Source organism: Mauremys reevesii, linkage group 12, assembly GCF_016161935.1.
Source record: "Mauremys reevesii isolate NIE-2019 linkage group 12, ASM1616193v1, whole genome shotgun sequence".
In the NCBI taxonomy this organism is placed as follows: Eukaryota; Metazoa; Chordata; order Testudines; family Geoemydidae; genus Mauremys; species Mauremys reevesii.
The window spans coordinates 12,789,020-12,805,902 of NC_052634.1; the positions used below are offsets into that span (position 1 = coordinate 12,789,020).

At 50.9% G+C, this 16,883-nt stretch overlaps 1 protein-coding gene across 5 annotated transcripts in view; it reads right to left on the reverse strand.

Moving 5' to 3' along the window:
* Positions 1 to 766: 766 nt before the first annotated feature.
* The window catches only part of ST14 (ST14 transmembrane serine protease matriptase), a 58,068-nt gene continuing 41,951 nt past the window's right edge, over positions 767 to 16,883 (reverse strand). For all 5 annotated transcript variants that reach the window (XM_039496787.1, XM_039496784.1, XM_039496783.1 and 2 more), the window contains exons 9-19: positions 16,572 to 16,669; positions 15,384 to 15,493; positions 13,648 to 13,778; positions 12,268 to 12,372; positions 9,673 to 9,780; positions 8,080 to 8,193; positions 7,543 to 7,665; positions 6,878 to 7,064; positions 5,113 to 5,387; positions 4,320 to 4,456; positions 767 to 3,359 (exon numbers count right to left, since the gene is read on the reverse strand). In XM_039496787.1, coding sequence (XP_039352721.1) covers positions 3,198 to 3,359; positions 4,320 to 4,456; positions 5,113 to 5,387; positions 6,878 to 7,064; positions 7,543 to 7,665; positions 8,080 to 8,193; positions 9,673 to 9,780; positions 12,268 to 12,372; positions 13,648 to 13,778; positions 15,384 to 15,493; positions 16,572 to 16,669 — 1,550 coding nt within the window. In that variant the 3' untranslated portion in view covers positions 767 to 3,197. The remainder of the gene's footprint in view (positions 3,360 to 4,319; positions 4,457 to 5,112; positions 5,388 to 6,877; positions 7,065 to 7,542; positions 7,666 to 8,079; positions 8,194 to 9,672; positions 9,781 to 12,267; positions 12,373 to 13,647; positions 13,779 to 15,383; positions 15,494 to 16,571; positions 16,670 to 16,883) is intronic.

Genomic DNA, 16,883 nt, shown 5'->3' on the forward strand with positions numbered 1-16,883 from the left:
CAGCCCAGGGGGGTGCTGCAACAAGGTTGGCTGGCTGTTGGTATCCTCTGGAGCGATCCACAAGCTTTTAGTTGATATACGTACCTGGCCCCCCTCCCTAGAGTATCCGAGCACCACATGATGGGTAACGGATTGACCCTCACAACACTCTGTGAGGTAGGACAGGGCTACCCCATTTTACAGATGGGAAACTGAGGCACAGAGTGATTAAGTGACTTGCCCAAGGTCTCAGAGGAAATCTGTGGCAGAGCAGGGACTTTAACCCAGGCCTCCAGTCCGCGCCCTAAGCACTGGATCATGCTTCCTCTCTGCAGCCTTGTCATTGTCAGAATTTCAGACCAAATCTGGTAACCTGTCACCCATTTCCTGCACAATCATAGAATATTAGGGTTATAAGAGACCTCAGGAGGTCATCTAGTCCAATCCCCTGCTCAAAAAGCAGGACTAATCCCCAATTAAATCATCCCATCGAGGGCTTTGTCAAGCCAGGCCTTAAAAACCTCTAAGGATGGAGATTCCTCCACCTCCCTAGGTAACGCATTCCAGTGCTTCACCGCCCTCCTAGTGAAATAGTATTTCCTAATATCCAACCTAGACCTTCCCCACTGCAACTTGGGTCAAGTCACCTTTCTGCACCTCAGTTTCCCCAGCTGTGAAATAGGCACAACAATCCCTGCCTCACAGAGGACCTTGAGATCAGATCAGCGAGGTTTACAAAGTGCCCCAAGCCCTCTGGGTGCAGCAATAAAGAACGAAATGTTCAGAGTAATACAAAAATCCCCAGTTTAATACAGATTTTCTCCAAGCCTCTCCATTTCATTCAGATCTTTACAAAAGTGACTTTACAACATTGAAGTGCGGAAGGAGGTTAAACTGAGCAGGAAAGGCCTGCTTCCTTCACTCTGACATATGTACAACACTACAGTAGGGAGCAATATATACAGAAGAAAACCAGATCAAAAATCAGCACATGTGAAATCATTTTGCAACATTCCTTTTAAAAAAAATAAAAGATTAAAAAGCCATCAAGCGTCCGTCCCCTCCCCTTACCCCAGCCCGGCGTGCATCAAGGACCAGGGGCAGGCAGAGACATTTCCTAAAACGGCAACACTCTCTTTTAGGGCTGCGGCAAGCTGTTCATATGAGAAAATGGTTTTACACGCTTACCGGCTCCCCTCTCTCCTGGCAGATTGCTGCCTGATCCTGCAATGAGCCAGGTGCCAGCAATTCCAGGATCAGGGCTCAGCACTGGCAGGAAGAGGGAAGTAGCAAAGATTCCTAGAGGGGCCATTCACAGGTACCTACAGGTCTCTACTCCCACCTTGTCCCCATAGCAATGCTAGACAACCACAAAATAGCTTCTATTATACCACCACTACACACACAGAGCAGGGCTTGCAGTCATGTTCCCAGGCAGCCAAAAGTCTCCTATTAGGGCGCCCAGTCCATGCTCTGCGTACGTCCTGCCTAAAGGCATTACAGAGTCTTCCCACCGGTCCATATAAGAGCTACAGGGTCGGCCCCGTGCTCAGGATCTCAACGCACTCCCTGAGGGCCTTGTTTGGGGTACCGTGAAGAGCAACCAGCGTGTGACCCTTTGTCTCCACGTTCTCATATGGCACCTGAGGCTTCGGCCTCCCGCAAGGACTAAAGAACCAGCTAAAGGACTGAGGCGCTCACGTCCCACAGTCAGGTGGGTTTCACAGACAGCTAACGAGGTCACACTTCACTTCTTACAGTTAAGGCACATTGTGGCAATGCCAATCTGACCGTAAACAGGTCAGAAGATAGATCACACGCGCGCACACACACACACACGCTCTCCAGTGGATACATTTAAACCATTCTTGTAAAAAACAGGCAGACGGGAGGTGGGGGGGGCGGGCAAAGTTCACCCTGCAACTCAGTAGCAACTGGCTTATCTGGAATTCTGCAATGTGACCCCCAGATACCCCTCAACAGAGGCTACAGTGCATTTCCTTGTGGATCTGTGTGACGAACCTCGCCGAGAGACCTCAGGACCCAGAAGGCAGTGCCCTGCATGGATCTGAGCAGCTCTGTGTTTAAATTTAGGCACGACCCCCTCTCACAAGGAGATGCAGGCTCTGTAGCTCCATCCCTCCATGTTATAGATCCCTTAGTACACAGGGTTCACAAGCCTAGTGCTCAGCAAGCAGGGTCAGCTTTGAGATCATTGACAGATCAGGGGAGATTTTACCTCTCGATATTAAACCTCTTGTATAAAAGTGTTTTATTGGAGTCACCGAGAGGAGTTTTTGCAGGGGTCATTCAATGGTAGGCAACCAATACAGATGTCCAACCTGCCCCATGCAGCATTGCCGGTGGGATTGGAGCGCCTCACAATTAAACCTGCTCCGAAAACAACCAAAAACACGGTTAAAAAAACGAGTATCTAAAAGTCCATCTGAACCGGACCTAGGTGGCTGCTAGGACCAGAGAGTGGGGGTTGAACGGGAGTTTAGTGAGGGCTCAAGCTGCATATCCCTCCCGCGCCGTCTAAGCGGGTGTCTGGACACAACAGGCCGGAAGGAGCAGGTGGAAGATTGGAACACAAGGAATTTCCATCTCACGAGCATATCAATTTCAGGGTGAGAAACAAAGGATTCATCAAAATAAAATAAAACAAACAGCTCTGCCATCACCTGCCAGACACTGGGCAGTTCTGGAAACACACGCGCACAATTACACAGCCCCACTTTACATATGGACAAGCGTCTCCTTGGTGCAGCACCTCCTGGTGGCTGCTGCAGTCCTGTCCCTTTGGATTAGGGTGAGCTCCCCGCTCTCTCCAGAACGTCCGCCCGTCACAGTTCTTGTTGAGGTGAGATGGCAGGAGAGGTGGAATTCTTACACCCTCCCTTTGGAGGTTCCTGCTCACCAGAGGTAGGGGTTAAGTTCACATTAGGGGCAGCTCCCTGAAGGAGGAAGGGAGGGAATACGGGGAAGGATCCGAGCTGCCCACTCCTTCCCCCCATGCCTTCAAACAGGCCAGGCGTCCTGCTGGTCCAGTCCCATGGGGGAGGGGAGGCAACGACACACACATACACACACGATTCCCTTCACATCAGCTGGGAGTGTCTTCGACCACCGGCTTGAAAGAGACCCAGAGCCGAACGCGAGAGGCACCGCCTGCCCTGCGTGTCCATCCGGATCGAGAGCCCCTCGCTGGAGCCCTCCTAGATCCCGGTGTGCTGCTTGATCCAGTCCCGCAGCTTGGAGACCCGAGTGTAGACTCCTGGCTTGTTCCGCTGGGCGCAGCCGTCTCCCCAGCTGACCACACCAGCCAGAAACAGCTTGTTGTTGTTCTCCACGCTAACCAACGGCCCACCCGAGTCCCCCTGCATGGAAACAGAACCGCAGGTTAAACCAGGCTAATCCCCTCCCACTTCGGGCTCTTCCTCCATTTAGAGCACAAAAACGTGCCCCTGCCCACAGACAGTTATTAAGCAAATGAAGGAATTTGTAAGGGACGTGGAATGTTTCTAGAAGTTACGTCCGCTGGTCATTTCCACGAGTGTGTTTAGAGGTGGGGTAGGAGATATGAGGGTGATTGACCCTCACTGTAGGTTGATGAAGTTTTCACATGGGAATTTCCTAGGTGGTTTGTTTTTTTCACCTAAAAAGACCTTGCAGGAGGTAAGAGTGTCTGAAGCTCCTTGATGTTTGCAATAATTTTCTCTTTGAGCTTCTCCCCTCCCTTTGGGACCTTGACGGTACTTGGGGAACGGGAGTCCCGTCTTCCAGCAAATTTCACGCTGGTGAAAAGAAGAGTCTTGGCAATCTGTTATGCAGGCAGCAGCACTAAGCGCCCTCTCGGCCCTGATCTTGACCCTTGGCTGAGGCAGGAGAGTCCTTGGCCTCTCTTCAGGAGACCACCAGCAATGCGGGTGGAGACGGAGGCTCTGGGCAGGTAGGCCAGAGGAGTCAGGCAAACAGCTATCCGATAGCAACAGCTTCCCGGCACTAGCGAGCCAGGGCCGGATGAAAACCAACAAGCAAATGGTGGTGACCCATGCTTTGAAATCTGGATCCAGAGCCAAATAACGCCTCCCGCACACACCTCCCCTCCAAAGGACGGGGTGTTAAAGGAAAACATCAGCGATTCCCATTGATTAACACTAAGGAAATAAAATCTCCCCTAGGAGAGAGACTGCCTAAGTATCCAGAATGCACAAGCGCTGACAGATGTACAAAGTAAGCCACCATGTTGGACCCAGCTTGCTAAGAAAGGGCTACCCCCACTTCCCGGGGTTTCAGCACAATCTGGTCAAATCCCTTCCAAACCCAGAGGCTCCTACCTGGCAGGCATCGATACCCCCCGTCAGGACCCCCACACACATCATGCGTGGTGTTATCTGGTTGGTCAGCAGTGTGTTGCACATGGTCTGGTTAATCACCCGAATCGTCGCCTTCTGCAGGATGGTGGCACCAGCACCTATAAGGACCAGAGATGGGAGTCCCCTCCGTGCATAGAGTCTGGGGTGGGGAGCACATGCTCCAGTTCCTAATCCTCAGTGCCCTGAGGGTTACGAGTGGACAAGTGCTCTCCTCACCAACATGCTCCCTTCTCCCTTCACACCCTCCCCCAAAGCGAGGCCCCCCCCCCACCTTGCACACCCCGTCCCAAACTCCAGCCATCAGAACCCAGCTGCACCCCAGACACACCTCCCTTCCTGTCAGATTCAATCCCACTACTGACCACCAGCCGCACCCCGACCTCTCCCCACCACTGGAGCCCACTTTCTCCCAGCAAGAGGATCCAAAACCAGCTACAGGGGCTGGGGGCAGCGTGTGTGGCACAGGCTGAGGGGAAAAATCTGGCAGCAGACTCTGGACTCACTCCAGACAGTCCCAAAACATCCTCCCTCTCAGCTGCTGGAAACATGCCTTCATTCTCGGCACAGGGCCCCCACAATGGCGGCCTGTGGGTTAAATGAGTTTCCAATGAGGAAAGACCTACCAAGACCTTGTAGGCTCTTCCCCTCCCCACTCGGTCTACGCACTGATCAGCCAAGTGGCATCCGGTGCATCCAGAACAACTACAGCCATCCAACCCTACCTCCCTCACCCCTTCCCAGGTGACCCCCTCACCTCCTTCCGAGGTGGCCCCCCATCCAGTCACCCAGATTTCCTTGCCAGAAGGGAAGTCATGGGTGGCATCGGGTAGGCAGACAGGCTGGACAGAGGTGGTGAAGGTGACAGGATTCTGCAGCTCCAGCACAGCGATGTCGTAGTCGTAGGTGAAGTCGTTGAATTGGGTGTTGGAGATGATGCTCTTGATGCTCCGCTCTTGCACCATCTTGTCATTCCGTTTACTCTGGTCATGAAGCCCTAGAAAGGCCGTCCACAGCTTGGGGTCCGAGTACCTGCACAGAGACATGCCACAGGGTGACGTGGGGCAAAACCGGGGATGGCTCTAGGGCAGGGTTTGGACTGGGAGAAGGTTTACCAGCAAATTTTTTTTTTTTAAACAAAATTGGGTTGTCAACTAACTGTATTTCCATAAAATAGTGTTCGTTTTCCACGGAAACGTCTGGTTTCTGGTCAAACAAACAAATGCCTGAAAACTGAATTAGGACTCTTTGGGCTAGCCTGTCACGAAGCCTCATGTGAGCAGTAGTTCAGGTACCTCATGCCCCAATTCTCCTCTATGGTTTGGATGCCCCAGATAGACTACATCTCCCATGATGCACTACAGTCACTGATTCCCATGATGCAACGACCTGCCCCTATTATGAGGGGTGCAGAATGAGAGATCTAGTCTGACCACGGAACCCAGCCTAGAAGGGATAGGCGCATAAAGGCAGACAATTTACAGCTCCCATGAGGCACCACTTCCCATTTTGATTTTTTCACTGAAATTGAACTTCGCCATGGGGGGAAAGAGTGCCCATTTTCTGACCAGCTCCATAGGGCTCCCAGGAGTCCCTCAGAGCTCCATTGTGGCTGCCGGGCTATTTGGTGGAACATGGAGCTTCTCTGCAAAGCTCTCTACCAGAATATGCATGGCACAATGCCACTACCGTACGCTTCCAGGGCATCCAAAAACCTCTCTCAGCTCTTCACAAGGGTGGGTATTATCCCCATTTCACAGATGGGCACAGAGAAATTAAGGGTCCCACCCACAGTCAGAATCAGGTGCAGAGCTGGAAATAGACCCCAGGTGTCCTGACTCCCAGTCCTTTGGCAGGACTAGATCATCCTTGAGTTGCTGCTTCCCGGGACACCAGAGCACCTACTGCGAACCACCTGGAAGGTGAGCCTGAGACGCAGTTTAAACAGCTGTGACCAGCAAAATGATGATCAACTCACACCCTTCCGTTTTTCTAAGCATGGCAGGTTCCCCCAGCAGTCCAATGGCAGAGCCACTACTTGCTAAGAACTACCAGCCACAACAGGATGCTGGAGAGGAGCCGAGGATCCCACCTAATGAGCATGACCAGTGCCAGCGCACTTATCATCCCCAGCGATCCGGGGGGCAGTCGATAGAGGCTGCCATCTGATAACAATGGGGTTGGAGCCATTACTTGGACCAAGACCAGTACAGGATTCAAAGCATCCATTGAATTGTTGGGAGGGAAAGAGGCATCCCCTGTGCATCAGAGTAAACTCCCTTTTAGAGAGAACATTCTCGGTTATTCCCTTACAGGCAGGGGGAAGCCTATACATATGTTGGTTACGCCTTCCTCTGAAGCAGCTGGTACTGGGCTCCATTGGTGGAAGGATACTAGGCCAGAGAGCCCACTGGTCTGATCTGCTATAGCAATTCCTATCCTCCACGTGCGTGTCTGACATGGCACCAAGTCTGCCCAACCCTAGAGAGTAGCAGAGACCCAATCCCACCGCACCCACCAACCTGATTGTCCCCTGGTCTTGGAAGCAGTGAGCTGCTGAAACCAGCCACTTGTGCGATATCAGCGAGGCTCCACAGATGTGCCCTTGGCCTTGCACGTGCAGGCTGACCTGCCACGGCCACTCGCCCACTTCCGAGTCCTGCCCGCCGACGATCCGGGTCTTCTTGCTGTAAGAGCGGGTCCCACAGTCTGATATGGGAGAGTGAGAGAAAGACCGGAGAAAAGAGACCACTCCTGTTAGTTACCTGCTCTCAATCTCGTCAGACCCCCGCTCCGTCCTTGGGGAATCTATTTAATGGTGCTGATGCCACCAATCGCTCTGGCAACTGATCATTACAGTTATCACTGCAGTGGGAATAGAGTTTGCGACCTGCAGTGGCAGAGTCAGCAGTGTGTGAATAAAAGCGTTTGTGTAGGTCCTACATAAACTTTTAAATTTAAAAACAGAGATCAAACCATCACCTCAACTTCTTGATGACAGTCTGGCTATTCCCTAGCAAAACAAATCAGTTCCAAAAGGCACAGTATGTCCATTCGGGAGCCCAAACTATCCCCTCCCCAACCTCCCTTTCCAACCCCATAAGATAATTAGCAGGTCTCAAGATCTAAGCCCTGATTTACGGGCGTGCCAGCCACCACACCAGCACCGAGAAGGGGAACCACCCACCACAGCTCTCCTCGTCCGAGTTATCAGCACAGTCCTTCGTCCCATCGCACTCCGGGTTGGTCTTGCTCAGGCACACGCTGTTGCGGCACTTGTAGGTGTAATCCTTGCAGGCAACAGACGCCACTGCAGGCAGGCCAAAGGGAGAAGCGTTAGCCCCAGATGGCACCGTGCTGGGGAACCCCCCAGGCACGAGCTCCTAGAAAGGACGCTGAGGCCGGGAGGAATGTTGTCTGGGACAGCCTTTTAGGCTCCTTCCCAGAAGGGTGTGAGAACAATATGAGCCTCTCGGCTCATTATCAGCTACATGGTTATGCTGGTACATGCAACACCAGTGACATGCAGCTCCCACGGGAATCCCACCTGTGTCCCTGAGTCATGGCTTCGAGATCCCCTTCTTGGCACGAGGTCGTGGTTCCACAGATTTCCCGCCAATGGAAGCCCTGTTCGTGGCCCCTTGCTGGGGGCCTGCAGGAGCTCATGTGGGTCTCGCTAGTAACTGTGCCCATTTCAAGACTCTCCTCCCCAGCCTGTCCTCACCTTTGCTGCAGGTGCCCTCGTCGCTCCCGTCCCCGCAGTCGTCCTTGCCGTCACATTTCTGGGTTTCAGGGATGCATTTCCCATTGCTGCACTTGAAGTTCTTATCTGGGCATTCTGGGAGAGAGAGGAAGCAGCCGCTGCTCAGAAACGGGCAAAAAGGGAACAAAGTGCCAAAGATCCAGCTTTAAGCGACCCGCCTGATGGAGGAGACAGGACCATGCTTTCAGGGATATAAAGGAGATTCCTTACGGAGGCTGCAGGACGCAGACGGACCCTGTGGTTCTCTAGCTTAGACTAGCACCTCTTACCTTTAACCCGACACTCATGTTCTATTTCCTTTCTGTTTCTTTCTCCATCTCCTCCTATGAATCTGCTCTTTTCTTTCTCCCCTTTTCCACAAAACACTGATGTTATTCCTACGCTTGGCAGAATTCCCATTTTTATTGATTTGTCATTTCGATGGGTAATATTGATTTTGATTTTTAAGCTTTTTTTTTTTTTGAGCTAGCAAGTTAAATTTTCACAGGTGTGCAAAATTACTTGTTTAAGCATTTCCCCCGCCCCAAATTTTTATTGATTTCAATTTTGAGTGGCTGGAAACTGGGGCTGGAGTCAGGGAATATAGTTATTGAACACCAGACTTTGAGATTCAGAAAGTTACAGCTTTATAAAAGAACACAAATTGTCAACACCACCTGTCCAATTATGCAAAGTAAAACGTCCTTGAACCAAAACTCTAATACGTTCTCAAGCAGCCATTTTCTTATTTTGCCTGTCAGTTTTGATCGTCAATCGATGGAAATAGTTGTTCCTCAGTTTTGAGTGTATGATGAAATTGACATTTACAAAAATCCAAGCCTAGTTATTCCTTACACATCCCCTTACAGTACCGCTACTTTGTCCCAAATAGCCTGAATTTGGCAACTTTCTAGGTGCTCTGCAAAAGAAACCTGCTTTGAAAGGGTCTGGTTGAGGTGCACTTCCTAGATCACACAGGAGGTTAGTAGCTGGCTGGCAGCAGAGTTCCTGCAGAACTGATTTTAATACGGCCGGCATTTAATTTAATTGCATGTATTGTATGGATTAATGATGTTAGGGCACCCAGAACATGGGATAGGAAACTTTTTTCTGAAATCTAAATAAGTTATTATAAAACAGTTGCTTTTCTGTGGGAAAAAAGTGCAAATATTAATCTAGTTCCTGTCACCCTAATTTTATATTTATTTTATTTATTTATTTGCAGGTAAAGCTGATCCTCCCTCTCTGTTAAAACCAGTTCAAACTAAACACACACAGTCACCTCAATTGCAGCTAGAGTCAGATCTAGCTCACACCTCATCAGCTCTAGCACTTTTCCCACCAGTGTTTTTCACGCATTGTCAGGTCTCAGTCTCTCCTGTTCTCTGTCTGCAGCACACATTAGTTTATTCTCCTGAGGGGTGATTGTGGTTGTTGACTGGGGGGGGGGGGTGTTAGTGGCCTGGACTATACAGGAGGTCAGCCCAGATGTTCTGGTGGTGTCTTCTGGCCTTCAACACTGTGACTTAACGGCCAGGTCTCAGCGTGGGGCGAAGCAATGGACGAGTCACTTACTGCACTGCAGCTCATCGCTGTTGTCCCCGCAATCGTTCACACCGTCGCAGAGCCAGAAGCGTGGCTTGCACCAGCCGTTATTACATCTGAACTGCTCGTTGGTGCAATCTGGGGAAGGAAGGGGAGATGTTAGATGATGCACCGATGCCATCGCTCACCGGTACGATACACAACTACAGGCTGGTGATAGGTTTCAGACAGTGACATTTCAGCAGGTCCCTCTCCATTGGAGACATGCCTAGAATATACTTTGGACACGGCCCTGGGTGGTCCGGAGTCCTTCCTGCATCTCCACCCACAGGAGCTGAATGTGCTTAGCAGTCTCCCAGGCTGGGCCCCTTCCTGACAAACAGAAGAGCCAGAACGACTGACTGTACAGGGAGAGCCTGCAGCTCCCATAACTTGGAGACACCAAGGAAGATCTTCAAAGCCACAAAGAACTTTTCAAATGCACCCTTAAGGAGGAGAAACAGGAGCCTCTCTAACATCAAATGGGGACCGATGTTTAGTCCCTCAGACCAAGACTGCCTCAACATCTGGGGCTGAGCATTTGGATGAGATGGGACCTTCTGCAACGACTGGCCATTCCAGCCAGCCAGTCATTGGCCAGTTCGGCGCTTGGCATCAGCCTCACACACATGGTGCCAGATACCATAGGGGATCGGTGCCCTGCAAATGCCCAAGGGACTGGCTACATGCACAGACATATTTTGGTAGCCAATTTGCAACATCTTAATCTGAGTGAGTTACGACAAGCATGGCTGAGTGGCACCCTGGCAGCAGCTTTTTCCATGCAGTTTGGGCATCCTCACCAGCCATACTGCCTAAGTGTTTGCCCCAGAGAATTCTGGGAAAATCTGGGCAGCTACCCCAGCTATCATGCCTCAGCAGAGGACTGAGTGCCCAGCAAACGTGAGCACAGACCGACACCAGAAGCACATGGAGCAATGCACGCTGGGATGCACTGGAAGAGTCAGGAGGAAGCAACCCCAGCCAAAGCCATTACAGAAAGTGAATCGTGTTCCAAACGAGATAAGACTCAGCTGCCAGTGGCTACCGACAGGGCAGTAAACGTGTTCTGAGCCGACTGTGTCACTAACTGGTCACACTCAGTCGCACAGACAGAGCCCGAGGCGTTTCTAGGGTGAGGGAGCAAAGAAGAACCAGAGAACAGATTTTTCACTCGAAAAGAGCCTGGGATTGAGTACAAACCTGGGCAGCCCAAGCATCCACTCATCGCCCCAAGGGGGCAGCGAGCACCCATGGGCCGGGAGCACACCATTTTCATCCCGTCATTTAGTACAACGAGACCTGAGCCAGGGGCTCCAATCTCCTCCCATTGACTCTAGGCCATGGCTAATGACATGATCTGTGGGATTATATATTAAATCAGAGAGACAAAAGTGTATCCACAAACACACATGCACTCCCATGCTCTGCCCAGGAAGGAGCTATAAACAGCACCGTAGTGCCCTGAGCATGACAGGTCATGAAATGTAATTAAATGCGTGCGGGTATGCCAGCCCCCTAGGGCATGCAGGGGCCAGGTGGTTGGGACCACAAAGCAGCATCAGCAAGGATTAAACGGCAGAAACCATCTCCCAACAGGCAGTGGTCGGAGGGAGGTTAGTGAGTGAAAGTCACCGGGCATTGGCTCTTTGCAGTTAGATTAACAACAATAAGAATGAAGGCTCATGAACTATACAGGGATTCCAGACTGATCAAGCCGCTGATTGTTCCTTATCTACACCGGGCTCAAGGTTGGGGGAGGAAGCTGTTTCCACTGGGAGCTTGATGCTAGTTGGTCGGGGGTGTTCCCCAAGCCAGCAGGGTTTGACTTTCCTCCATGAAAAGGGGAGGACCAGCTGACCCACAGACAGATTCAGGTCTCCAACAAAAAGGCCACAGCACCAGAAGGCTGATCTTTGGAGGGGGACACGGACACGGACACAGTCCCCAGTGTTCAAGGGGTTCGAATCAACTCAGTGAGCTGGGTGCTGGGATGAAGGCAGCTGCACCAAGATCCATTTTCATTCCTGTCGAATGACAGGAACAGCAGCAGCACCGATGCCTTTGCATCAGTTGCTACGCACGTACAGAGCTGAAGCAGCCTGTGTAGGGCAGCGGTAGAGCCATCGCCCAAAAGCTTGGCATCCCGGCTGGTAGGATCTGCTGGTGGGTGCACTCCACAGATCACGCAGCTGGATGTCGGAGCCACTGACACAGTGTTGGACTTGCAACCCATGTCTAAATTCATCTCCAGCAAGACAGCAGCTCTGCAAGCTGCCAGAGGGGATTGCTGGGCCCAGCAACGAAGAAAGGACTTTCCCCACCAAGATCTCTCCCCGTAAAGGGTAATTCTTGCGGCTTAGGATGCACAGGTTCTAAAAGACATCCCAGTCTGGCTAACCTCCAGCCCTGCGGCTGGACTACCAAGAACTGCCTTCAGCCCCCAGCCCCAATGCATTATCCCAATCTGTCCACTTGGGAGAGCCCAGAGCAAGTCAGGAGTTCCCTCCCACTTGCTGACATTCTGCAGAGACCTCTCCGTCCCATCACATGGCCCTGCAAAGAGAATCCAAAGGAAGGACTTACTGCAGGAGCGCTCGTCGCTGCCATCCGTGCAGTCCGTCCAGCCGTCACAGCGCATGACTTTATTAATGCAGCGGCCAGTGTTGCAGGTGAACTTGCCAGGACAGGCTGCAGGCAACAAGGGAGAAAGAGAAAGGTGTGACATGCATTAGCCTTGCCAGTAACCATCAGCTCCTCTTGCGTTCAGTTTTCGGTGTGTCCATTTTTCTGAATACACATGCTGCACTGAGAACACATCACCTGGACCAGCTAGGGTGACCAGACGTCCCGATATTTAGTCGTTTGCCCCACATCCCAACCGATGTTTGGTCAGGACACCATTTGTCCCGATATTTCGCACTCCGAGTTGTTGGTTTTTGAGAGCTCTGCCAGCAGCACTCCCTTTTTAAAAAAAATATTTATTTTGTTCCACCGGCGCCCCCCCCATCTCTCCCATGTGTCCCGATATTTTGTTCCTCTCATCTGGTCACCCTAGCACCAGCGTGAGTGAATGCTCCTGTGTGAGTGGAGTGGATTTTCCAGGAAAAACCCACTGCTTCCTGCACCGGGACGTTCCTAGACCCGGGTCAGCTGTTCTATCCTGTGCTTGCATCTCACCACATCCATTTCCACCCAATGGACACTTGGCATGAAGAAGCCAAAATGAGACATTATGTGAGAACAAACATGAGAGACAAGGTTAGAATGACAGACTGGATCCTGATCCGGACTTCCCCAAAGCACAAGTGTATCTGTACCTCGTGGATTCAGTGAGTCTGATCACCAAGTGCAGGGGACCGGACTAGAAGACCTCTTGAGGTCCTTTCCAGTCCTGCTTCTATGATTCTATGTCTCCCTCTGGTGCTGGGTCCAGTGACTACAACTATCTGCTACTTATTCCCAGTGAAGAGGAGTTACTCGTTTCACTCAAATACCCTTGATGCCTAAGGCCTTGCAACCTGGGGTGGTCTCATTAAATTTGAGCTACAATTTCCTTTGGTCCATTTATACTAAACAAAATTTAGATTTGGGGTGGTCCAGTTCAAGGTTCTGGCCCGTTTTTAACAATAACCTGCATTTGCCTCAGAATTGCGCTAGAAAAAAAAGGGATGTGCAAATAGATACATATAGAATTCCTGGGATTTTATCAGTGAACAACGAACGCGTGCAACCCAACTTATAGGGCGACTACAGCAATGAGCCAAGCAAGCAGGTGTCCTCCCCAAGATGTGATAGCCCAACTGGGCTATGCACACCTGTCACCACAGTTCATTTCATTTCCGACCCAAACCCTCCAGAGGTCAAAGGGCAGACCAATAACCCAGACCAAAAACCTCCTTCCTCAGCAGCTAAGAAAATAAGCCAGTTCCCCTGAAAGTTCACAGCATCTAGGTTTCAACTTACGGTCACTGGAATCGTAAGACAGGAACTCTGCCGAGAAGCCATTGTCTGTGTACGACTGGTCTGAATGGAACCGGACTGTGATTTTGTTGCTGTTACTTGCCACCACAAACTGGGAGCGCTCGCCACAGTACCTGGCGGGAGGGGAGGACAGCACAGATTTAGGAACTGTTACAGTACAGAAGAGAGGGTCCCTCCCTCACCAGTAGAAAAAGGCAATTTCCTCTCTGTGCCTCACATACGTCCATTGGCCTAGGACACCAACAGGGTCTTCTCACTCTCACTCACTCTAAACAAGGGCTGACACCAGCATGGATTAGCGGGATGACCATGGGTCCATGCCAGGTGCCAGATTTAGATGCCTCGCCCCAAGCTGCAGAGCTGCAAAGTTGAGACCTGGATTTCAAAGTCGGGGTGCTTAGGTCAGTGGCAAGAAGGGGACTGTTTGATATGGCCCATGCAAGATCTAAGAGCCTGCAAAAATCTTGGCAACTGTTGGTAGCTGGTGTGCTGAGAGACCACTGCCCCTCATGCTGACCAGCAAGGTCACATTGCTTCCTTGTGCCTGGATCCACCTGTTGTCTCTTGTTTTATACTCAGATTGTAAATCCCTCGGGGCACGGACAGTCTCTTTGTTCTGTATGTGTACAGCGCCTGGCACAATGAGGTCCTAGTCCCTGGCCGGGACTCCTCAGTGCTACCACATCACAAGTGCTACCAAGGGCTAGCTGTGAAATTTGGGTCCAGGTTTAGATTCTGATCTCCCCCACGTTTCCATGTGGTTAGCCCTAGAGAGGTGACCCAAGTACTCAAGAAGATACCTCACTTCTATTAAAACTTTTTAAAACCATGAATTATTTTTGCAGGAGTTGTTACACTGCAAAGCAGCAAGCAGGTGTGGCTTTCAATTCCATTAACAAATTCATGGAAAGCTAATGTAACCAAGTTGTCCTTGTAGCGTACATAGCTGATCTTGCTTTCTGCACACGGCACCTTTCAATTTCTACGAGTCTGCCATGGCGTATTCGTTTCAGATGATTCACATGCCGACCACTTCCCTTCTCCACTTCACTTTTGTGCTTCTCTTTTAGGAGGTTTACTGAGGTTGAAAGCACAGGGCTGCTCGGTGAGAACAGAAAGAAGAGTCCTATCTGGATTCCTAACCGGCACCTGACAGCGGTTAGCTTTGTAGACAGCATCCGATGTTGAAATCCAAGTAGAGTAACCCCCAGCTATAGCCACTAGGCAGTGATCCCCAGTGACGGGCAATGAGCCAGATTCTCACAGCAGCAATAGTGTAATCCCACCATTCGCCATGGGACATAGGAACTGCCAGACTGGATCAGACACCTGGTCCATCCAGTCCAATATCCCATCTCCGATAGTGGCAAGTGCCAGGTGCTTCAGAGGAAAGTGCGAGATAACCATGAAGGTCTCACCCTAATCCTCAATAGTTATTGGCTTAAACCGTGAAGCATGAGGTTTTATATCCCTTCCAGAATCTGTTCACATTTGCTATAGCAGCTCTGGGGATTCTTGTAAACGATATAAATGCCCAATCCCATTTGGAATCTTGCTAAATTCTTGGCCTCAATGACCCTGTGGCAGTGAGTTCCACAGCCTAATGACATGTTGTGTGAAAAAAGTATGTCCTTTGATCAGTCTAATTTGCCACCCTTTGTTTCATTAACTGTCCCCAGCCTGTGCCTCCGAGTCACGTCACATTGCCCAGCACTTACTTTGTATTGCTGATCTCCACATAATCCTTGGTGCAGGAATTGAGCGGGACACCAGGTTCCAATACGTAGAACAGGTTGAAACGCACCTTCACGTTCTTTGTAGAGGGGACCTGAGAGGAGCAAGACAAGAGTCAGCAGAGGCAGTGAAAGGAGAGTGAAAGGGGAGGGAAAACTAGTTTCTTTTCCTTCCCCCTTTGGCAATCAGAAAAAGGAGAGAGACACCAATTTAGATGGAAGATGGGTGAGATTTGGGGGGCAGAAGATGAGTCCATGAGGAAAGGCCAGAGCAGAACAATAATAAAAATCACAAATAATCTTTGGCATTTGCACAGCGCTCTGTGCCTCCCTGCCTCAGCGGGGGGCCTTCTTTTGCCTCTGCAGGTCTTTGAAATTCCTGTTTAAACCAGGATCCTGCCACCAGGCCCCAAGAGAGTGGTGAGCGTCACAAAAGGGGTGGGCGTTTCAGGTTTTTATGCAGAGCTTTTTCAACCCTGATTCACAACAGAGACCAGGCCAGTCAGACAGAATCTACCACCTGTAGTTTACTCTGGACAACTCCCATAGGTTGCCAGGCCAGCCATAGCTTTCATCCTAGCTGCAAAGAGCCAGGTGTTACCCAGCGCCCAGCTGACCCGGTCAGTTTCAGAAGACAGATGCAAACGGTCAGGGGAAAGCCTCAGGACACCGCTGGAGTCATTCAGAACAAGGACTGACCAAACCAAGGTAAGGGAACATTGACAGACGGGAGAAACCAAAACAGCAATGGACAAATCAAGTCAAGCCAGGGCCCATCATCTCCAGCATCCCATCCTCCATGGTGGCCAGCAGCAGACGCTTCGGAGGAAAGTACAAGAACCAACTCCAGTGGAATAACCTGCCCATGGCAGAAGTTTCTTCCTACCCCATCAACCAGAGGCTGGCTTGTTCCCCGAGGTCCCTTATGCCCTGTGTAAAGCCACAGCCAGTGCTACGGCTTTACAAAGGCAACAGGAGTTAGGCACCTTCAAAAAAAAACTATCCTCACCCCTATTCCTTGTGGGAATCCTGCTAATCTCTTGGTCTTGGAGATCACCTGCCGAAGTCACTGCCATGACTTTAACAATGGGCTAAGCTGACCCCAACAGGCCGCCTCCACCTCCCGCTTTTACCAATCCACGCTAGGCAGCAGGGTCCGTCCCATGCTCTCACCTCTATGTCCCAGACACAATCCATGTTGGCCGGATAGTGGGCCGGGTAGTAAGGGGTGGTGAAGTTTCCACTTGGTCCTTTCAAAGTCTCGCCGCAGCCTAGAAGACAAGCAGGAAAATGAAATCAAGATGCCAGGGCTTCCAAAAGCAGTGTTCGGCTACTACCCGAGGCAAAAACAGACACAGGCAGAGCAGCCTTTAATGAGGTTAAGCCAATCTCTGGAGATACCGGCTCCACTCCAAGGCGTGGCTAGAACCCAGGAGACCAATTAGGTGGTCTTCCCAGCTAATCCAACATAATTCCTTCCCCCTT